This window comes from Nicotiana tabacum, chromosome 3 (assembly GCF_000715075.1).
Source record: "Nicotiana tabacum cultivar K326 chromosome 3, ASM71507v2, whole genome shotgun sequence".
Lineage (NCBI taxonomy): Eukaryota > Viridiplantae > Streptophyta > Magnoliopsida > Solanales > Solanaceae > Nicotiana > Nicotiana tabacum.
In genome coordinates, this window is record NC_134082.1 from 212,558,094 (window position 1) to 212,577,361 (window position 19,268).

At 38.8% G+C, this 19,268-nt stretch overlaps 1 protein-coding gene across 1 annotated transcript; it reads left to right on the forward strand.

Annotated features, from left to right (window-relative positions):
* Positions 1-1,632: 1,632 nt before the first annotated feature.
* On the forward strand, positions 1,633-12,932 carry LOC142179252 (uncharacterized). The gene is made up of 2 exons (XM_075248981.1): positions 1,633-1,839; positions 12,621-12,932. The coding sequence occupies exons 1-2, from the start codon at positions 1,633-1,635 to the stop codon at positions 12,930-12,932; spliced, it is 519 nt and encodes a 172-aa protein (XP_075105082.1).
* Positions 12,933-19,268: the final 6,336 nt, after the last annotated feature.

Here is a 19,268-nt window from a genome sequence, read left to right on the forward strand (position 1 = left end):
CCCCTGTTTGTGACAGTGAAAGAGATTTATGAAAATTATTTGGTTATTACAATTTCTGTGGTTGCTTCAAGTTCCAGTTGTTTGGTTGCTACAAATTCAAATTTTAGAGATGTATCAACAACTGATAGCACTGAGATTATTGATATTGAATTAATTGAAAACACGAATTTTAGTGAACACACGGGTATAATAGATAATATGTTGAACGAATTTGTTGAGGAGGATCAAGTTTATAAGGATAAAGAGACACTTATGAATGTGATGAAGAACTTAGCTGTACGCGAGAGGTTCCAATTCAAGGTGAAGAGATCAAGCGCAACAAGGTATGTCATTAATTGTATATTTTGTTGTATAAATATGTATAAAGTAGTATATATTTGTATATAGGTATTAAAATTAGTATATATGCAGTTTGTATACAAGTGTATTTAGAAGTTGAATGATGTATAATACTAGGTATCACCTTACATGTCTGGATGACAATTGTGCTTGGAGTTTCAAATCTTCTACCGTTTTCAAGGCAAACATGTTCAAAGTGAGAAGTTACAATAATAATCACACATACGGCTATGGTGAAAGATACTTAACACAACGTCAAGCTACTTCGGGTATAATTGCTAGTATAGTCAAGGACAAGTATGTTAATCTAAAAAAAGTTTACACCGCAAGTGATATAATAGAGGACATACAAAAGCAATACGGGATTGAAGTGAGCTACATGAAAGCATGGAGAGCTAAAAAAATAGCAATAACAATGATAAGAGGGAGTCCGAGTGATTCATATAAGGAGCTGCCGAAGTATTTTTAAATGTTGGAGCAAACAAATCCAGGATCGGTTACAAAGTTGCACAAATCAGAGGATGGGTGCTTTCTTTATGCATATGTTTCGCTATATGCATCTATCAAGGGCTGGGAGCATTGCAAACCGATAATGGTTGTTGACGGAAGCTTCCTTAAAGCAGCATATAAGGGTACCATATTGACTGCTTGCACACAAGATGGAGCTGGTGAGTTGACTGCATCTATGTTGTTTCTGCAGTTTGTATAATGTTTAAGTTTCATGTATAAAAGTGTATAGGATTTCACAGCTGCTGTTTTTATAAAATTTGCAGTTGGTATAAATCTGTATAATTGTGTATAACTGTGATAAGATTTGTATAAATTTTGCAGTTAGTATCTGCAGACTAAATTACAGTCTGAATCCTAATATCTATTTTTGTATAAAAGGGAAAAATCCTTCCACTTGCGTATGCAATTGTGGATTCAAAGAATAATAAATCTTGGGAGTGGTTCTTTATCCAGATAAAGGGTACTTTTGGAGTTAAGGAAGGGATGTGTATAGTTTCAGATAGAAATGAAAGCATCTTCAATGCCACAAAAGTTGTGTACCCAGAAGTACCACATTGTATTTGCATGTTTCACTTGTGGCAGAATGTAAAGCACACATTCAAGAAACATCACAAACAATTGAAGGATATCTTCTTTGCTTTGGCAAGAGCTTACACGATAGAGAAGTTTGAGTACCATATGACAGAGTTGTGCAACATTGATCCGAGGGTGCAGCCTTACTTGTTCGAAATTGGGTACTAAAAGTGGTCTAGAGCATATTCCAAGGTGAAAAGGTCGATGGTAATGACTTCCAATATTGCAGAGTCAATTAATGTAGCTAACAATGATGCTAGAGAGTTATCAGTAATGCGATTGCTGGAGTACATGACAAATTTGCTACAACAGTGGAACAACAAAAACAGAAAAAGTGCAATGGAGACATCTATAGAGCTTGGCGAAAAGTACGACAAACTCCTTCGGGAAAATCTGATTGCATCGGAGCAAATGACGGTAAAATGAATCAAATATAATGAATCTTGGCACTTCTAACTTGCATTTTATTTTATTTTATTTTATTTTATTTTATTTTTTTAAAAAAACTTTTACAGGTGAGGCCTACTACGGATCAGTTATATACTGTGCTTGAAAGGGTAAGGAGAAACATAGTGTGCCTTGAAGAGGGAACATGCAGTTGCGGAAAATTTCAAATGGATGAACTTCCATGTCCGCATGTGTCACGACCCAAACTGAAGGGTCATGACTAGCACCCGACCACACTTGCCGAGCACCAACGTACATTTCATCTAACCTTCATTATTATCTTTTAAGGCTGACGAGATCAATATAAATGGTAGACCTAGATCATGGACAACCAGCAATAAAATATGACGGCATGAACATACATAGCAGGGGATGACCAGACAATCAAGAAACTACATATAAGGTATGAGCTACCACGCTACTATGAAAGACTATACAACAAAAACTAGCCGACAAGGCATACCAAACTATACATGAGCCGACACCTATCTATGAGCCTCTAAAAGAACATAAGTGTTGCAACATAGCCGGAACAGGGCCCCGACATACCCATAATGTCTATAACAAAAATTGCATACCAAGACCAAGGCAAGTCCGGAGAAGGGATCTCGCCAATCACCGCTGAACTGGACAGTCTACTGTGGTGGGGGAGCTGCACCTGCCTGTCTATCAGGACCTGCAGCACGACATGTAGCGTCCACAAATAAAAGGACGTCAGTACGAATAAAGTACTGAGTATGTAAGGCAAGGAACCATAAATACGATCAGTAATGTAAGCAAGGATAGAGAATATACAACCTGTAACATCTTAGTACCTCTGAGGGCTACTTACATGAAATGCATGATACATATGTATAAATACATAAACCTTTAAAGCATTCGCCTCTGTGGGCATCATCATCATCATATCGTACCCGGCCATAATAGGCTCGGTAGAATCGTACCCGACCACGTGGAGCTCGGTAAAACCCAACTGATCAGTGGTTGCACAATAGGTGCCGTACCCGGCCAACTATAGCGTGGCTCGGTAGAGTAAAATAGATACATATATATAATGCATGCTCGACTCATGGAATCACATTTTAAACCTTTCGGAGTGACGTAAGGTCGGTATCCTCTATACACGTTATTAGGACTAACTCTTCACTATGAACCTTATAAGATTTAGGAAGTACGAACAACAATGATAACATAAGAATAAGAGAAGTAACATTAACATCAATCGTTCCATAAGAGGGAAAACTATGTAAGTACTGCTAGCTTCTAAGAGTAGAGTATCTTGGAAGCTCGTTCATTACATTATGTACAATCGGAGTCGTGCAAAAGAAGGAAAGGGATAGCCTCACATACCTTGTATATACTGCCCCAATCTCAAGCTATGCACTTGTCAAAACTCCTTAGTCTACAATAAGAGAAACGATACTATCGTTATCATTTAAGCGTCATAACTATTATGTATCGACCACAACCTATTTTACGATGAAACGGACAGCACCTCCCCTATATATATGACCTCACACCATTCAAAACAATCACCAAACAGCCCAAACAACATCAATAATAAACATATTGAGCCTCCCAAAATAGTCCACACACAGCCTAATCACTCCATACATACGACGACCACCGTAGTCGTGTCAAACAACCTGGAAATGTTACGAATAACTATCATCCCATAACCCTACATATATATGGTGTTTCTCCACACCCTTCCTCCTCCAAAACTCCACAAGATAGTAGTAAAATACGCAGCCCAACAACAATGCAAAACAGTCCACAAAACAATAACATTACTTCCAAGCCTTTCGATATATATTTCACAAGTTCAGCTTGGATAATCTTAAATACATATAGATTAAGAGGTTCCTTACCTTTATACAGAAATAAAAACTCCAATTTGACCTTAAATTTCCATGAAATATCCCTCTAATGCTGCCACAACAACAAAAAACGAAACTAGCGATCAATTAGTGTTTTTCGGCACTAGAATCACTTTAGAAGGCATGAAATCACCTAGGATTGATATTAAGAACATGAGGGAGTATTTACAGAACATAAACCCTTTAAAACAACCTCCCACACGAGCTGAAACGACACAAAAATGAGCAACAACAAGAAGAACAAGAGACTTACTAGCGCCACGGAATTCCCGACACTTGATTTGTGTTGTTTGCCCTTTTTTTGGGTCTTGAATCTTGAGAGAACCTTGAGAGGATGTTCCTTGGGTTCTAAGGTCTGAAAATAGTGAAAAGAAATGAGTTAAAACGGGTTGGAGTCATCCTATATAGGTCCAAATATCTTAAACCGACTTAGTGGGCCCCATAGAGAGGTGCTTGGCGCAGTCTCGCGAAAACGCGAATATCTCTCTATTCTGAGATCATATTGATGAACAGTTTAATGCGTTGGAAACTAGACTCCTAGATCTTTAATTTGGTTGGTAGATCACCCCGTAATTCCTTGTAAATTATGAGAAAAGATTAGAAACATTTGACCCAATGTTTAAGTAAAATTATGAACCTAAGTTGCGACAACTTTTGTCGACTTTTGTTTCATAACTCGTTTGACTTCAAGACTTATGATACGGATATTATATGATTAAAATACCTTAATAAATGACCTCTTGAGTGTATTAAGCACCGCTAGATTACTTGAAAATACGAGTTACAACATCCTTGATTCGTTTAACTTCTAATACTGGTTAATCACCCTTATACACTCTTGTATCACTTAAGACCAATAGGATTGACTTCTTATCATCTCAAAGATAATTCCTTCTTGGATTTATGTTAACTAATATATGGCATGAACTAACACATGTGGATATGGGTTGTAACACCCTCCCCCCCTTAGGAACATTCGTCCTCGAATGTAAGGGTTCATGGGGAGTTTAAATCATCGTGGATTCCAATGGAAATTTCCGATCAATTTTCCCCTATAAAATGGTCACTAGCAAAACTTGCAAGTAATTAAGCCCAACATATGGCTTCACAAGGCTACACAAAGCATTATGCGTATTTACATTATCTACATATCACCATTTTGTATTAAGGAGGAGTATTCTCAAATTATTGCTTACCTCATAGAGCCGTTTCTTCTTCCAATGTATCCTGTCTTCCACCAGCATCCTTGTTATCTTCATTCTGGAATAAGTAAGGGTATTTAGACTTCATCTCCTCTTCTACTTCCCATGTCATTTCTTCCATATTTTTGTTCCTCCATAATACTTTGACGGAAGCTACATCTTTTGTTCTCAGCTTGCGGACTTGCCGATCTAATATCGCCACTGGCACTTCTTCATATGATAGGTCCTCTGTAACTTGTACATCTTTGATAGGGACGACTCGAGAAGGGTCTACAATACATTTTCTCAACATAGATACATGGAATACCGGGTGGACAAATTCCAATTCGGATGGCAATTCTAACTCATAAGCAACCTGTCCAATCCGTCGAAGAATTTTATACGGCCCGATATACCTTGGACTCAGCTTACCTTTCTTCCCAAAACGCATAATACCCTTCATTGGTGAGATCCTCAGAAAAACCCAATCACCAACCTCAAACTCTAGATCACGACGTCGGACATCAGAATAAGATTTTTGCCTGCTTTGTGCCGTCCTCAATCGCTCCTGTATCACTTTCACCTTCTCAATAGCTTGGTGAATCAAATCTAGCCCATATAATTCTGTTTCACCGACTTCGAACCATCCAACTGGTGATCTACATCTCCTCCCGTATAGTGCCTCGTATAGGGCTATTTTAATACTGGAATGGTAGCTATTGTTATAGGCGAATTCTATGAGTGGAAGATGATCATCCCAATTCCCCTTAAAATCTAGAACACATGCTCGTAGCATATCTTCCAGTGTCTGAATGGTACGTTCAGCCTGTCCGTCAGTCTGCGGATGAAATGCAGTACTGAGATTTACCTGTGTGCCTAAACCCTTCTGGAAAGACCTCCAAAAGTTAGCCATAAATTGAGCTCCTCGGTCTGATATAATAGATATGGGCACACCATGAAGCCTAACAATCTCCTTGATATACAACTTTGCATAATCTTCAGCCGTGTAAGTTGTCTTCACTGGCAGAAAATGGGCACATTTTGTAAGTCGATCAATTATCACCCAGATGGAGTCAAACTTATGATAAGAGCGAGGTAATCCAATAATGAAGTCCATATTAATCACCTCCCACTTCCAGGTCGGAATCTCTATATTTTGAAGCAATCCACCGGGTTTCTGATGTTCTGTCTTTACTTGTTGACAATTGGGACACTGGGCTACAAATTCTGCAATAGACTTCTTCATATTATCCCACCAATATTGCTCCTTGACATCATGATACATCTTTGTCGAGCCGGGATGGATGGAATATCGGGATTGATGAATCTCATTCATAATCTTCTCTCGCAACCCTGCCACATTAGGCACACACAATCGGCTCTGGTATCTCAGTGTCCCATCTTTTCCGATCCCAAAAGCCATACTTTTACACTGTTGAATGCTTTCTCTTAATCGTACTAAGATAGGATCTTTATATTGTCGTGCTTTTACCTCTACTACCAAAGATGATTCTGATGTATTCTGTACAGTAACACCTCCATCATCAGAGTCTAACAATCTGATTCTCATATTGGCTAGCTGATGAAGCTCTTTAATCAACCCCCATCTACCTGCCCCAATATGTACTAAGCTTCCCATTGATTTACGGCTGAGAGCGTCTACCACAACATTGGCTTTACCGGGATGATACAATATCTCGACGTCGTAGTCTTTCAATAATTCAAGCCACCTACGCTGCCTCAAATTCAACTCTTTCTGCTTGAAGATGTATTGTAAACTCTTGTGATCTGTGTAGATGTCAACATGGACGCCGTATAAGTAGTGCCGCCATATCTTCAAAGCATATATTACTGCAGCCAATTCCAAATCATGGGTTGGATAATTCTTTTCATGCTTCTTCAATTGTCTTGATGCATAAGCAATCACATTCCCACGCTGCATCAATACGCACCCCAAACCTATACCTGAGGCATCACAATATACCACATAACCTTCTGTTCCTTCAGGAAGAGTGAGCACTGGTGCAGATGTCAATCGATTCTTCAGCTCCTGAAAACTACGTTCACAAGTGTCAGACCACTAGAATTTGGTAGCTTTTTGTGTTAACTTAGTCAATGGTGATGATATAGAGGAAAATCCTTCTACAAACCACCTATAATATCCTGCTAGCCCTAGGAAGCTGCGGACTTCTGATGGTGTTGTAGGTCTCGGCCAATTCTTTACTGCATCGATCTTCTGAGTGTCGACACTAATACCCTCATCAGATATCACATGGCCAAGGAATGCTACTGAGTTCAGCCAGAATTCACATTTGGAGAGCTTAGCATATAACTTACGATCCTGAAGCGTCTGTAATACTATCCGCAAGTGGCCCGCATGTTCCACCTCCGAACGAGAATACACTAGAATGTCATCAATGAATACAATCATGAACACATCAAGATAGGGCCTGAATATAGTATTCATGAGATCCATAAAAGCTGCTGGGGCATTTGTTAGCCCGAACGACATCACCAAGAACTCAAAGTGCCCATATCTTGTCCGAAAGGCCGTCTTTGGAATATCTTTCTCCCTAACCCTCACCTGATGATACCCTGAACGTAAATCAATCTTAGAGAAATACTTGGCACCCTGGAGTTGGTCAAACAGGTCATCAATTCTTGGAAGTGGATACTTGTTCTTTATAGTAGACTTATTCAACTGTCGATAGTCGATACACATCCGTAACGACCCATCTTTCTTCCGCACGAATAGGACTGGTGCACCCCAAGGTGAAGTGCTAGGCCTAATAAAGCCCTTATCCAGCAAGTCCTTCAACTGCACCTTCAACTCTCGCAACTCTGTCGGGGCCATTCTGTATGGAGGAATAGAGATCGGTTGAGTGTCAGGCAACACATCAATGCTAAACTCAATCTCCCTTTCAGGAGGAAGTCCTGGGAGTTCATCTGGGAAAACATCTGGGAATTCGTTAACCACAGGGATTGATTGTAAAGTAGGCGGTTTCGCCTCCGCATCCCTAACGCGAACGAGATGATAAATGTAACCTTTTAAGATCATTTTCCTTGCCACAAGATAGGAAATAAACCTACCTTTCGGTGTAGCAATGTTCCCTTTCCATTCAATGACGGGTTCACCCGGAAATTGGAACCTAACCATTTTCGTACGACAGTCAACATTTGCATAGCATGAGGCCAACCAGTCCATTCCCATTATCACATCAAAATCAACCATTTCTAACTCAAATAAATTTGCCGAGGTTTGACGACTACAAATCATCACAGTGCAACCTCTATATACCCTTCTAGCAATCACAGAATCTCCTATCGGAGTAGATACCGCGAGGGGTTTACTTATCAATTCAGGTTCAATGCCAAACTTATTAGCCACAAAGGGTGTAACATATGATAATGTAGATCCCGGATCAATCAGCGCATATACATCATAAGAAAACACAGATATAATACCTGTAACAACATCTAGAGACGACTCGAGATCCTGTCGACCTACTAGAGCATAGGTTCGATTTTGAGCACCACTCAAACTCGGCACTGCACCTCTACCCCTACCACGACCTGTCGACTGCTGAAAACCCCGTGCTGGAGGTCGAACTGATGAGGAAGAACCAGACACAGATCCAGTCGGCTGAGCCATACCATCACCTCCTCTATTAGGACAATCCCGCATCATATGGCCAGGCTGCCCGCACGAATAGCATGCATCAGAACCTCGACGACACAGTCCAAAGTGGGCCTTGCCGCACTGATCACAATGTGGTGTTGGGGGTCTCATCTGACTAGTATCCCTGTGATGTTGCGAGCCAGATGCCCGCGAACTCTGACCTGGACCAGAATAGGATCGATCATATTGAGGCCTCTGAAACTGTGGAGGAGCACTAGCTACAGGTGGCGCCGAACTCCTCGAAAACTGTGGCCTGATGCGGCCTCTGAAGTCATCAGAATACCCTGCAAATCTCGCCCTCTTATGCTGGCCTCTATCCTGCTCCCTAACTGCCCTCTGCTGGCGCTTACGATCCTCTAGGGTCTGGGCATAAGCTTGAATACGGGAAATATCCATGCCCTCCACCAAGGAGGTTGTCGTACACTCATTTATTAGATGTGGTCCCAACCCATTCACGAACATATGCACCCTATCACTCATCTCGGCCACCATATGGGGAGCATACCTTGCCAAAGAATCAAACTGCATACTGTACTCTCGCACACTCATATTACCTTGTCTAAGGTTCAAGAACTTATCAGCTCTAGCTCGTCGTATCTCAACTGGCAAGTAGTGACGAAGAAAGGCCTCAGAAAATTCCTTCCACACAGCTGGAGGAGGGTTCAGACCCCTGGATCTCTCCCAACTATCATACCAGAGAACCGCTAAATCCCGTAGCCGATAAGAAGCCAACTCTACTGCCTCTGTATCACTAACATGCATAACCCGAAGTGTACGATGAACCTGGTCAATAAAAGTCTGTGGGTCCTCCTTGGGGTCTGATCCGGTAAACACTGGAGGGTCTAAATTAATAAAATCACGAACTCTTGTACTAACTGGTTTCTCAGCAGCACCTGTATTCTGCCTCTGAGCCTGAGCAGCTACCAAGCTAGTCAATAACTGCAAAGCACTCTGCATATCCTGGTCTGGAGTGCCAGAGGAGGAACTGGAGGCGCTGGGTGCCTTCTAATATCCTCTGGAGGAGATGGAGTAGATGAGGTATGAGAGGGCATCTCACTTTGAGCCTCACTTTGTCCTGCTCTGACTTGGGGCACCTGACTAGTACCCTCTCCCGCTGCTGTATCAAGCCGTCTACTAATCGTTTGCTTCTTAGTCAAAGGCATCACTGGAAAAAAACAAGGTGAATATTAGAGACGAACACTTACGACTCAACTCTACGCACGATCTAGATTCAGGAAGAAGGTAACAACCCTAGATGTTATGTAGCCTCCTGATTATAAATGTGGCGCGCTACACATCCATAATCAAGACTCTACTAGACACGGCTCATAGACAACCCCTAGGACAGACTTGCTCTGATACCAAGTTTGTCACGACCCAAACTGAAGGGCCATGACTAGCACCCGACCACACTTGCCGAGCACCAACGTACATTTCATCTAACCTTCATTATTATCTTTTAAGGCTGACGAGATCAATATAAATGGTAGACCTAGATCATGGACAACCAGCAATAAAATATGACGGCATGAACATACATAGCAGGGGATGACCAGACAATCAAGAAACTACATATAAGGTATGAGCTACCACGCTACTATGAAAGACTATACAACAAAAACTAGCCGACAAGGCATACCAAACTATACATGAGCCGACACCTGTCTATGAGCCTCTAAAAGAACATAAGTGTTGCAACATAGCCGGAACAGGGCCCCGACATACCCATAATGTCTATAACAAAAATTGCATACCAAGACCAAGGCAAGTCCGGAGAAGGGATCTCGCCAATCACCGCTGAACTGGACAGTCTACTGTGGTGGGGGAGCTGCACCTGCCTGTCTATCAGGACCTGCAGCACGACATGTAGCGTCCACAAATAAAAGGACGTCAGTACGAATAAAGTACTGAGTATGTAAGGCAAGGAACCATAAATACGATCAGTAATGTAAGCAAGGATAGAGAATATACAACCTGTAACATCTTAGTACCTCTGAGGGCTACTTACATGAAATGCATGATATATATGTATAAATACATAAACCATTAAAGCATTCGCCTCTGTGGGCATCATCATCATCATATCGTACCCGACCATAATAGGCTCGGTAGAATCGTACCCGGCCACGTGGAGCTCGGTAAAACCCAACTGATCAGTGGTTGCACAATAGGTGTCGTACCCGGCCAACTATAGCGTGGCTCGGTAGAGTAAAATAGATACATATATATAATGCATGCTCGACTCATGGAATCACATTTTAAACCTTTCGGAGTGACGTAAGGTCGGTATCCTCTATACACGTTATTAGGACTAACTCTTCACTATGAACCTTATAAGATTTAGGAAGTACGAACAACATTGATAACATAAGAATAAGAGAAGTAACATTAACATCAATCGTTCCATAAGAGGGAAAACTATGTAAGTACTGCTAGCTTCTAAGAGTAGAGTATCTTGGAAGCTCGTTCATTACATTATGTACAATCGGAGTCGTGCAAAAGAAGGAAAGGGATAGCCTCACATATCTTGTATATACTGCCCCAATCTCAAGCTATGCACTTGTCAAAACTCCTTAGTCTATAATAAGAGAAACGATACTATCGTTATCATTTAAGCGTCATAACTATTATGTATCGACCACAACCTATTTTACGATGAAACGGACAGCACCTCCCCTATATATATGACCTCACACCATTCAAAACAATCACCAAACAGCCCAAACAACATCAATAATAAACATATTGAGCCTCCCAAAATAGTCCACACACAGCCTAATCACTCCATACATACGACGATCACCGTAGTCGTGTCAAACAACCTGGAAATGTTACGAATAACTATCAGCCCATAACCCTACATATATATGGTGTTTCTCCACACCCTTCCTCCTCCAAAACTCCACAAGATAGTAGTAAAATATGCAGCCCAACAACAATGCAAAACAGTCCACAAAACAATAACATTACTTCCAAGCCTTTCGATATATATTTCACAAGTTCAGCTTGGATAATCTTAAATACATATAGATTAAGAGGTTCCTTACCTTTATACAGAAATAACAACTCCAATTTGACCTTAAATTTCCATGAAATATCCCTCCAATGCTGCCACAACAACAAAAAAGCGAAACTAGCGATCAATTAGTGTTTTTCGGCACTAGAATCACTTTAGAAGGCATGAAATCACCTAGGATTGATATTAAGAACATGAGGGAGTATTTACAGAATATAAACCCTTTAAAACAACCTCCCACACGAGCTGAAACGACACAAAAATGAGCAACAACAAGAAGAACAAGAGACTTACTAGCGCCACGGAATTCCCGACACTTGATTTGTGTTGTTTGCCCTTTTTGGGTCTTGAATCTTGAGAGAACCTTGAGAGGATGTTCCTAGGGTTATAAGGTCTGAAAATAGTGAAAAGAAATGAGTTAAAACGGGTTGGAGTCATCCTATATAGGTCCAAATATCTTAAACCGACTTAGTGGGCCCCATAGAGAGGTGCTTAGCGCAGTCTCGCGAAAACGCGAATATCTCTCTATTCCGAGATCGTATTGATGAACGGTTTAATGAGTTGGAAACTAGACTCCTAGATCTTTAATTTGGTTGGTAGATCACCCCATAATTCCTTGTAAATTATGAGAAAATATTAGAAACATTTGACCCAATGTTTAAGTAAAATTATGAACCTAAGTTGCGACAACTTTTGTCGACTTTTGTTTCATAACTCGTTTGACTTCAAGACTTATGATACGAATATTATATGATTAAAATACCTTAATAAATGACCTCTTGAGTGTATTAAGCACCGCTAGATTACTTTAAAATACGAGTTACAACATCCTTGATTCGTTTAACTTCTAATACTGGTTAATCACCCTTATACACTCTTGTATCACTTAAGACCAATAGGATTGACTTCTTATCATCTCAAAGATAATTCCTTCTTGGATTTATGTTAACTAATATATGGCATGAACTAACACATGTGGATAAGGGTTGTAACAGCATGCTTGGGCGGTTTTGAAGAACCAACAGCTGAAACCTGGCCAGTATTGCTCTTTTTACTACAAGAAGGATAAACTCCTTAGCACTTATGAATTTTCAGTGAATCCGATGCTAGATGAGAGTTTATGGGTAATCCCAACAGAGGTGATGGAAGATGTGGTCCTACCACCTAAAGGGAGAAGGAATGCAGGAAGGCCAAGAAAGGAAAGACTCAATCCTGCTTCAGAGAAAGAGTCTAAGAGAGCATTTTCATGTTCTGTGTGTGGACAAGGTGGTCACAATAGGAAAACATGTAGGAATCGACCAAAATAAATAGTTGGAAACAAAACGCTTCCTATTACATTTGTTGTCATGTTGAGTAGTTAAGTTTCAGAAACAATATAGTTACAAATGTTGATTAGTTAAGTTTCACAATCAATTGACATGTTTCATTATACATGTTTTGCTTATCCAATAATAGTGTCTTCCTGTTTTTAATGGTACTAAATATATTGATAGATTGTAGAAATACAAAACAGGACTGCAAACAATCACTGGTATTACATGTATAAAGATGTATAAATGAGAGTATAAGTTTGTATAAATTTGTATAACTATGTATATAATTGTATACATATGTATGAAACCTGCTACATTAACAAAACTGCAACCATAATGAAAATACATACTTTGTTAAAGGACAAAAGTAACTGAAAATATTCATTCCATAAAGATTGGATTCTCAGTCCATATCCATGTCTTGTTTCCCTTTCAGAATTCCAAAAGTACCTGAAGAAGATGTCTCAGGAAATAAAGGAAGAGGAACTGGGACAGGACCCATTTCATCCTTCGAAAATAATGGAAATATGGGTAACATAGGAGGAGTCATAACATACGGAATATTCTCTTGAACAGAGACGGATTCAGGATTTGAAATTATGGTAACAGGCAAAGAAGCGGCTGAAACCGAGACTTGACTTTCACCAGCAGTAGCCAGAAAAGGATGAAAAATAGGCTGCATTCCATTTGGAATAACACAATGGTGAAAGAAGCAAAGTCGAATAGCTTGTAAAGGACAAAAGCAACTGAAAATATTCATTAAGATGTAATTCATTCACAACAACAATGTGTAATGACTGCCTCAAATTACATTCACATCTATAATATCCTTTAAGATTATCTCACAAGTAGCAGAATAGTTACAAAACTAGGCAACAACTCATTATACATAGAACAACTACAGTAAAATGAAAATAACAGAACTACTTTCTTGGTCGCCACCTCTTCCTCTTCTTCAAAAGTCTCTCTGTGATTTCATCATCACTAATTGCACCAGACTGTTATTTTTTCCTTCCATAATCCCATAACAGAGATCCCCACCTGGTGCGAAGTGTCTCAATGTCAAAATTATCCTTTCGAATTTCTTTACCAAGGATGAAATACTCAGTAAAGCCAGCAACAAAAGCACCACAATCACTGTAATTAAAAAGAAAAAAATCAGATTCAAATACGTACATTAATAGTAAAATAGTAAAATAATTGAGATTAACCTACCATTTGATCTGTTGGGGAACATTATTAATCAGATTAATCTGCAAAGCATCAGAATGGGATTTATCGGTATATGCACCATTGTTCCAATCAATGCCCTTATTCTCGACATAAAAATCAGAACTCTTCAAGAAGTAAGGTATCAGAGTTGCATAAGGTAATGCAGCATCCAAAACATGTCTATCATTAAGAGCCCCACGGTTAGAGTCATAGATGTGGATGCATCTATCTACGAACGTAAACACCCCCAAAACCCAATGTCCCAATTTTGCTCTTCCGCGCTTCACAAAGATAGGGAATAAGACGTGGTCAACAGTGTGCCATGATACATTTGCATCACAATAATAACCTCTGATGTACTCTTCTATCTCATGCCCGTCAGGAATCACTGAAGGATCTTGATTCACTTTGAAATCATTGTATAGGGAGTTGATTTTGTTACCAAAGGCAAAGTTGGTTGTAGTAAACCGCATGGCAACACTTGTCCCATATTTTCCCCTCTTCCTCAAATAATAAAAGAGGACATGCAGGTGCTGAGATAAGAAATAAAACAGAACAACCATCACTACCAGATTTTTAAACTATAGAACTTTATACACTATTATACATAGGTATACATATTTATACAAGGTTATACAATGTTATACAATCTTATACTGTGATTATACAAAGCTATGTATACACTATGCAAGTCTCAAAACAACAAAGATATGCAACAAAAATAAAAAGGGAATTAGAACAGAAATTTATTAAAATACCGTGTCAATCAAAGGGCGGCCACAATATGCAAGTGAGTGGAACCAATCCTTCTTGGTCACATAACACGAGCCAAAAGTAAAACCTTCCACAAGATTATTTACTTCATCGGGATATATATGTTTGGCACTTCAAATCACAAAAAATAAAAAGTAATCAGAACTACATTCATTGACAAGTATAAAATCAGAAAATCAAAGATTGAAGAAAGTGAAGATACCTTCGCCTCGTATCCATCTCATTATCAACAAACGCGCAAAACTCTTTAGCCAATGGCGACAATGTATCAAAATCATCAATTTCAATCGTGAAAGGATGCTTCATATCAAAAATGAGCTTCGGCGCCGATTTTGATGCTCCAGAATCAAAAACTGGCAAATATGGAGATTTGGCATATTTTCCTGGTATTCTCGGTCGAACTGAATGGTCAGGAGAAATGTAATCATCTTCTACTTTTATGATTGATTGTTTGTGAACCACAAGTTGGGACATCTGAGCTAAATCTTCATCACCAATGTCATCCCAAAATGTGTCATCCTTGACATCACCTGCTACCCCTTAGAAATAGAAACACAAATAATACAAAACTTCAAAAAGAAGAAAAGAAAAATCAGACCAAAAAAAAAACCCCAGAACAAATACCATTATAAACACCATCAGTAACTCTCTCGTTAGCTACCACATTATCTTGATTCATTTGATTGACAAAGTTAGGAACATCATCATATTGATAACCATCAAATTCGCCAAGACCAGATGTATTGTCATCAAACATGGGCTGACGAATCTAATAAAAAATAATAGAAATAGAAGGCATGTTGAGAGAAGGCATAATTGTTGACTGATTTGGTTTTATCAGTAAACAATTACCTTAGAATCAGTAAAATCCTCCCTCGTTTGCTTGGGTTCCTTATTATTCGGAAAATTGAACACTTTTTCAAAGGAAGAAATGACATAGTTGTTGAGCGTCGTCACTGTATCAGTCAACTACAACAAAAGCAAATAAACAACCATGTTTATAACCAAAAAGTAATTATAAACTACAGAAAAGCTAAAGGTCCAGTACCTTTCCAACATCACTCCTTAGCTTCTCAACTTCATCATTCAAAAGATCAAGGCGCAAAAAAGGATCATAACTTGGATTAGGCTGTGGATTCATAGTCTGAGGACAAGGTCGTTTAGACTGTTGCTTTGCATTTTGAGGATAAGGTCTTGTAGACTGTTGCTCCATATGCTAAGGACAAGGTGAAGGTGCAGCAACAAAATCATCAGTGTGAGAGGCAGGAACAACAAGCACCTCCCGTAATGCAACATCACCGGCATTGACTTCAAAATTTTTGTCGATGTTCAGACTTGACATCTCTTCAGAAGTAGGGAAAATGTTACTATAGTTCAACTACAAGAAGAAAAAAACAGGATTACAATAGTAGAATAATACAGAAAAACTGAAATCATATATGAAGAAGTATTATGGTACAAAATGTTTACCTTGTCGACACTACACATGATCACGCCGCCAGTCAAATCCGCATATGATGGAGTGTTAGTCACTTTCCAATTAAGAATGTGTGGCACATTTGTGCCAACGCGAACAACTAGATTCTTATCAACCATTGAGCAACACTCAAAAAACCAAACCTGTAAAGCAAGCGGCAAACCTCCAAGCCTATACATTGTCAAATAATCGCATTGCCTGCCCCTCATTGTCCTTAAAACATCTTCAAATGACTTTTTTCCCCAAGGAAACATCTTATATTGGCCACTTTCGATGATATCAAAAACATCTTTGGTGATACCATGATTATTGGCATCAGAGAAGATGAAATGATGGACAAAAACCATCAAGGCCATCTTGAACGCATCTTCATCCGATTTCCACTCCTTTTGCTTGAAGCGATCAAGAAGCTCCTCCCTTGTTATGGCCTTTTTTCCATCTCCTGGAAAATACTTTTTCAACAACCTATTAACATCTGGTTTGTCATAGAAGGAGGCGTCGTCGTCTACACACTTCAAACCAGTGATAAGAGCAAACTCTCCAATGCCAAAACGCAGCAAACAACCATTAATCTTCACCCACAACTCCCTTTCACGTCCCGGGACGACTTCCCTCAATAATATACAATGAATAAGTTGATTTTGAATTTTAAATTGAGGGAGGTCCAAGAAGTACCCAAAACAACTAGAACGGAACATCTGAAGCTGCGTGTCAGTCAAATATTGCTTCAAAATATTCACAATATCAGGCTCGGTATGGGAACTAATCCTGTTGTGGAAATAATCAACTGGTTGTATATAGAAGTCCCCAACCTTGCATATAGGAAAATAACAAGAAATAGATCAACAACAAAAAATATACTAATAAATTTTATAAAACTGTATATATAAGTATATCAGTACTTGTATAAAGATGTATAAACAGATGTATAACTTTGTATAAAACTGTATAACCATGTATAAATAAATAGCAAAACAGGGAATACCTTCAACTTAGCTTTTCTCTGATTCAATTTCTTCCGAATAGCAACCCTTTGTTCCCTCGATTGTAAATCAAGGCAAGACTCACCATCATCCTTCATCTTTCTCCTTTTCCGTTTAACATTGTAGACTTCATCATCTTCATTAAACAAATCATCTTTCAGCTTATCTGTTGATTTTGCAGGTCTGCCGCATTTCTTACTCGTTGGTCTAACAATGTTAACCAGAGTAGGAGTATTACTTGTTTGGGAACGAGTCATTCGACTGCTCCCTTGTTGCAACATTTTTGAAGGAGGAGGAGACTCGAAATCATCATCATCGGGAGCCTGCACATGCTTATTCGCTTCAGAAGAAGAGGGTGAGGGCAAGTCACTCGATGATTTAACTGGAGTGCCAGTATTTCTCATTTGAGAACGAGTCATCCGACTGCTCTCTGGTTGCAAGTTTTTAGGAGGATCAGCAGAATCAAAATCATCAACTTCTGGCGCCGGGGCATTTACATTAGATTCTGAATCAGGGCTTGAGGGCAACTCCCTCAATCGTTTCGTATAATCTAACCTAACGCCTTTTCCGGCAATCTTCTGTTTGCCTTTAGAAGCAGACATTTTTGAACGCATTTTCTACAATAAACCACACAAACAAAGCTTTAACAAAACAAACACAAAAGTTAAAGCAAACACAAAACTCACACTATAAAAAAACTCAAAAGTTAACCCAAAATGCCATAAACACAAAGCCAAGGCCAAAACAAAGCTTTAACAAAAGTGAACACAACTGAAGCAAAACAAACAAATGAAACTGTAACAAAACTCAAAATCTAAACAAAAATAAAAGCCATAAACTCAAAGCAGAGGTCAACTTTCCCAAATTTTAACAAAACTCAAAAAACAAAAAATTCTACCCTAAAAGTCGAAATAACAAACCATGCATTTCGTTTCATCAAGTTTAAGTCTCGAACGCAGAAACAAGGAACACAAAATCATCCGAAAAAACACAACAACATTGAAAAAAATTGGCGTGATCAGAAAAAGCAAAAAAAAATAAAAATAAAAAAACAAAATTCAAAACCAACACTGTAGGAAAAGCATAAAAGGAAACAAAAATTACCTCAAACTAAGATAGAAACCTCGAAAAGCAACTTGCACACAACAATGGAGTCGGTTATGGTCTGAAAAAATCGAGAGGAAGAGAGAGTGAAAAAAGCGTGAGGAAGAGAGCAACAGAGAAATTAAATTTAAAATATTAAAACGTTATGTTAAAGTGTGGACTACCGGGTGAAAATAAAATTTCATAACTTAGCCAACATGGGCTATGCCGGGTAAAGGCCTCAAATATGTGCTATTTTTGGGTGGGCTGTATGGCCCAAGTGACATAGAGTGTAATTTCTTCTAAAAATAATAGCCGAAAAACGTATAAAATTTGTATAATTTTATATATTTTTTCGACTATCAGATGTAAATAGTTTTTGGCACAGACTAAAAGTGATAATATCCCGAAATTATTCCAAAACCAATCCATCAAAATTTGAACGAATTGAAAATTATACTTTTATGTACTAAATTTGGTACTTCAGAATTCTATTACAAACCATTTGATTTACTGAGTTTAAATCTTATTATTTTTACTTATTTAATAACCTAATGTGTCTCGATAAAATTAGAAGAACATAAGTAGATCCAAATGAATAGAACTTTGTTAAAACCTAATAGAAAAATAACTAATTTACAGCAGAGATCTGTAAGATAGTGTTCCTGTGCAAATGTAGTGTCCTAACTTACTACTTTTACACATTAACATGTACTCCCTCCGTCTTAAAGCCCGTTTGGGCATGAATTTTTTTTTTTAATTTTTTTTTCGGAAAAAAGTTTCTTTTATTCGAAATTTTTG

Excerpts from the sequence above, each read along its gene's own strand:
- LOC142179252 (XM_075248981.1), top strand. The coding sequence starts at position 1,633 with ATGACTTCCAATATTGCAGAGTCAATTAATGTAGCTAACAATGATGCT. Across the intron at positions 1,840-12,620 it reads TTGCATCGGAGCAAATGACG|CATGCTTGGGCGGTTTTGAA; the intron begins GTAAAATGAATC and ends GGGTTGTAACAG.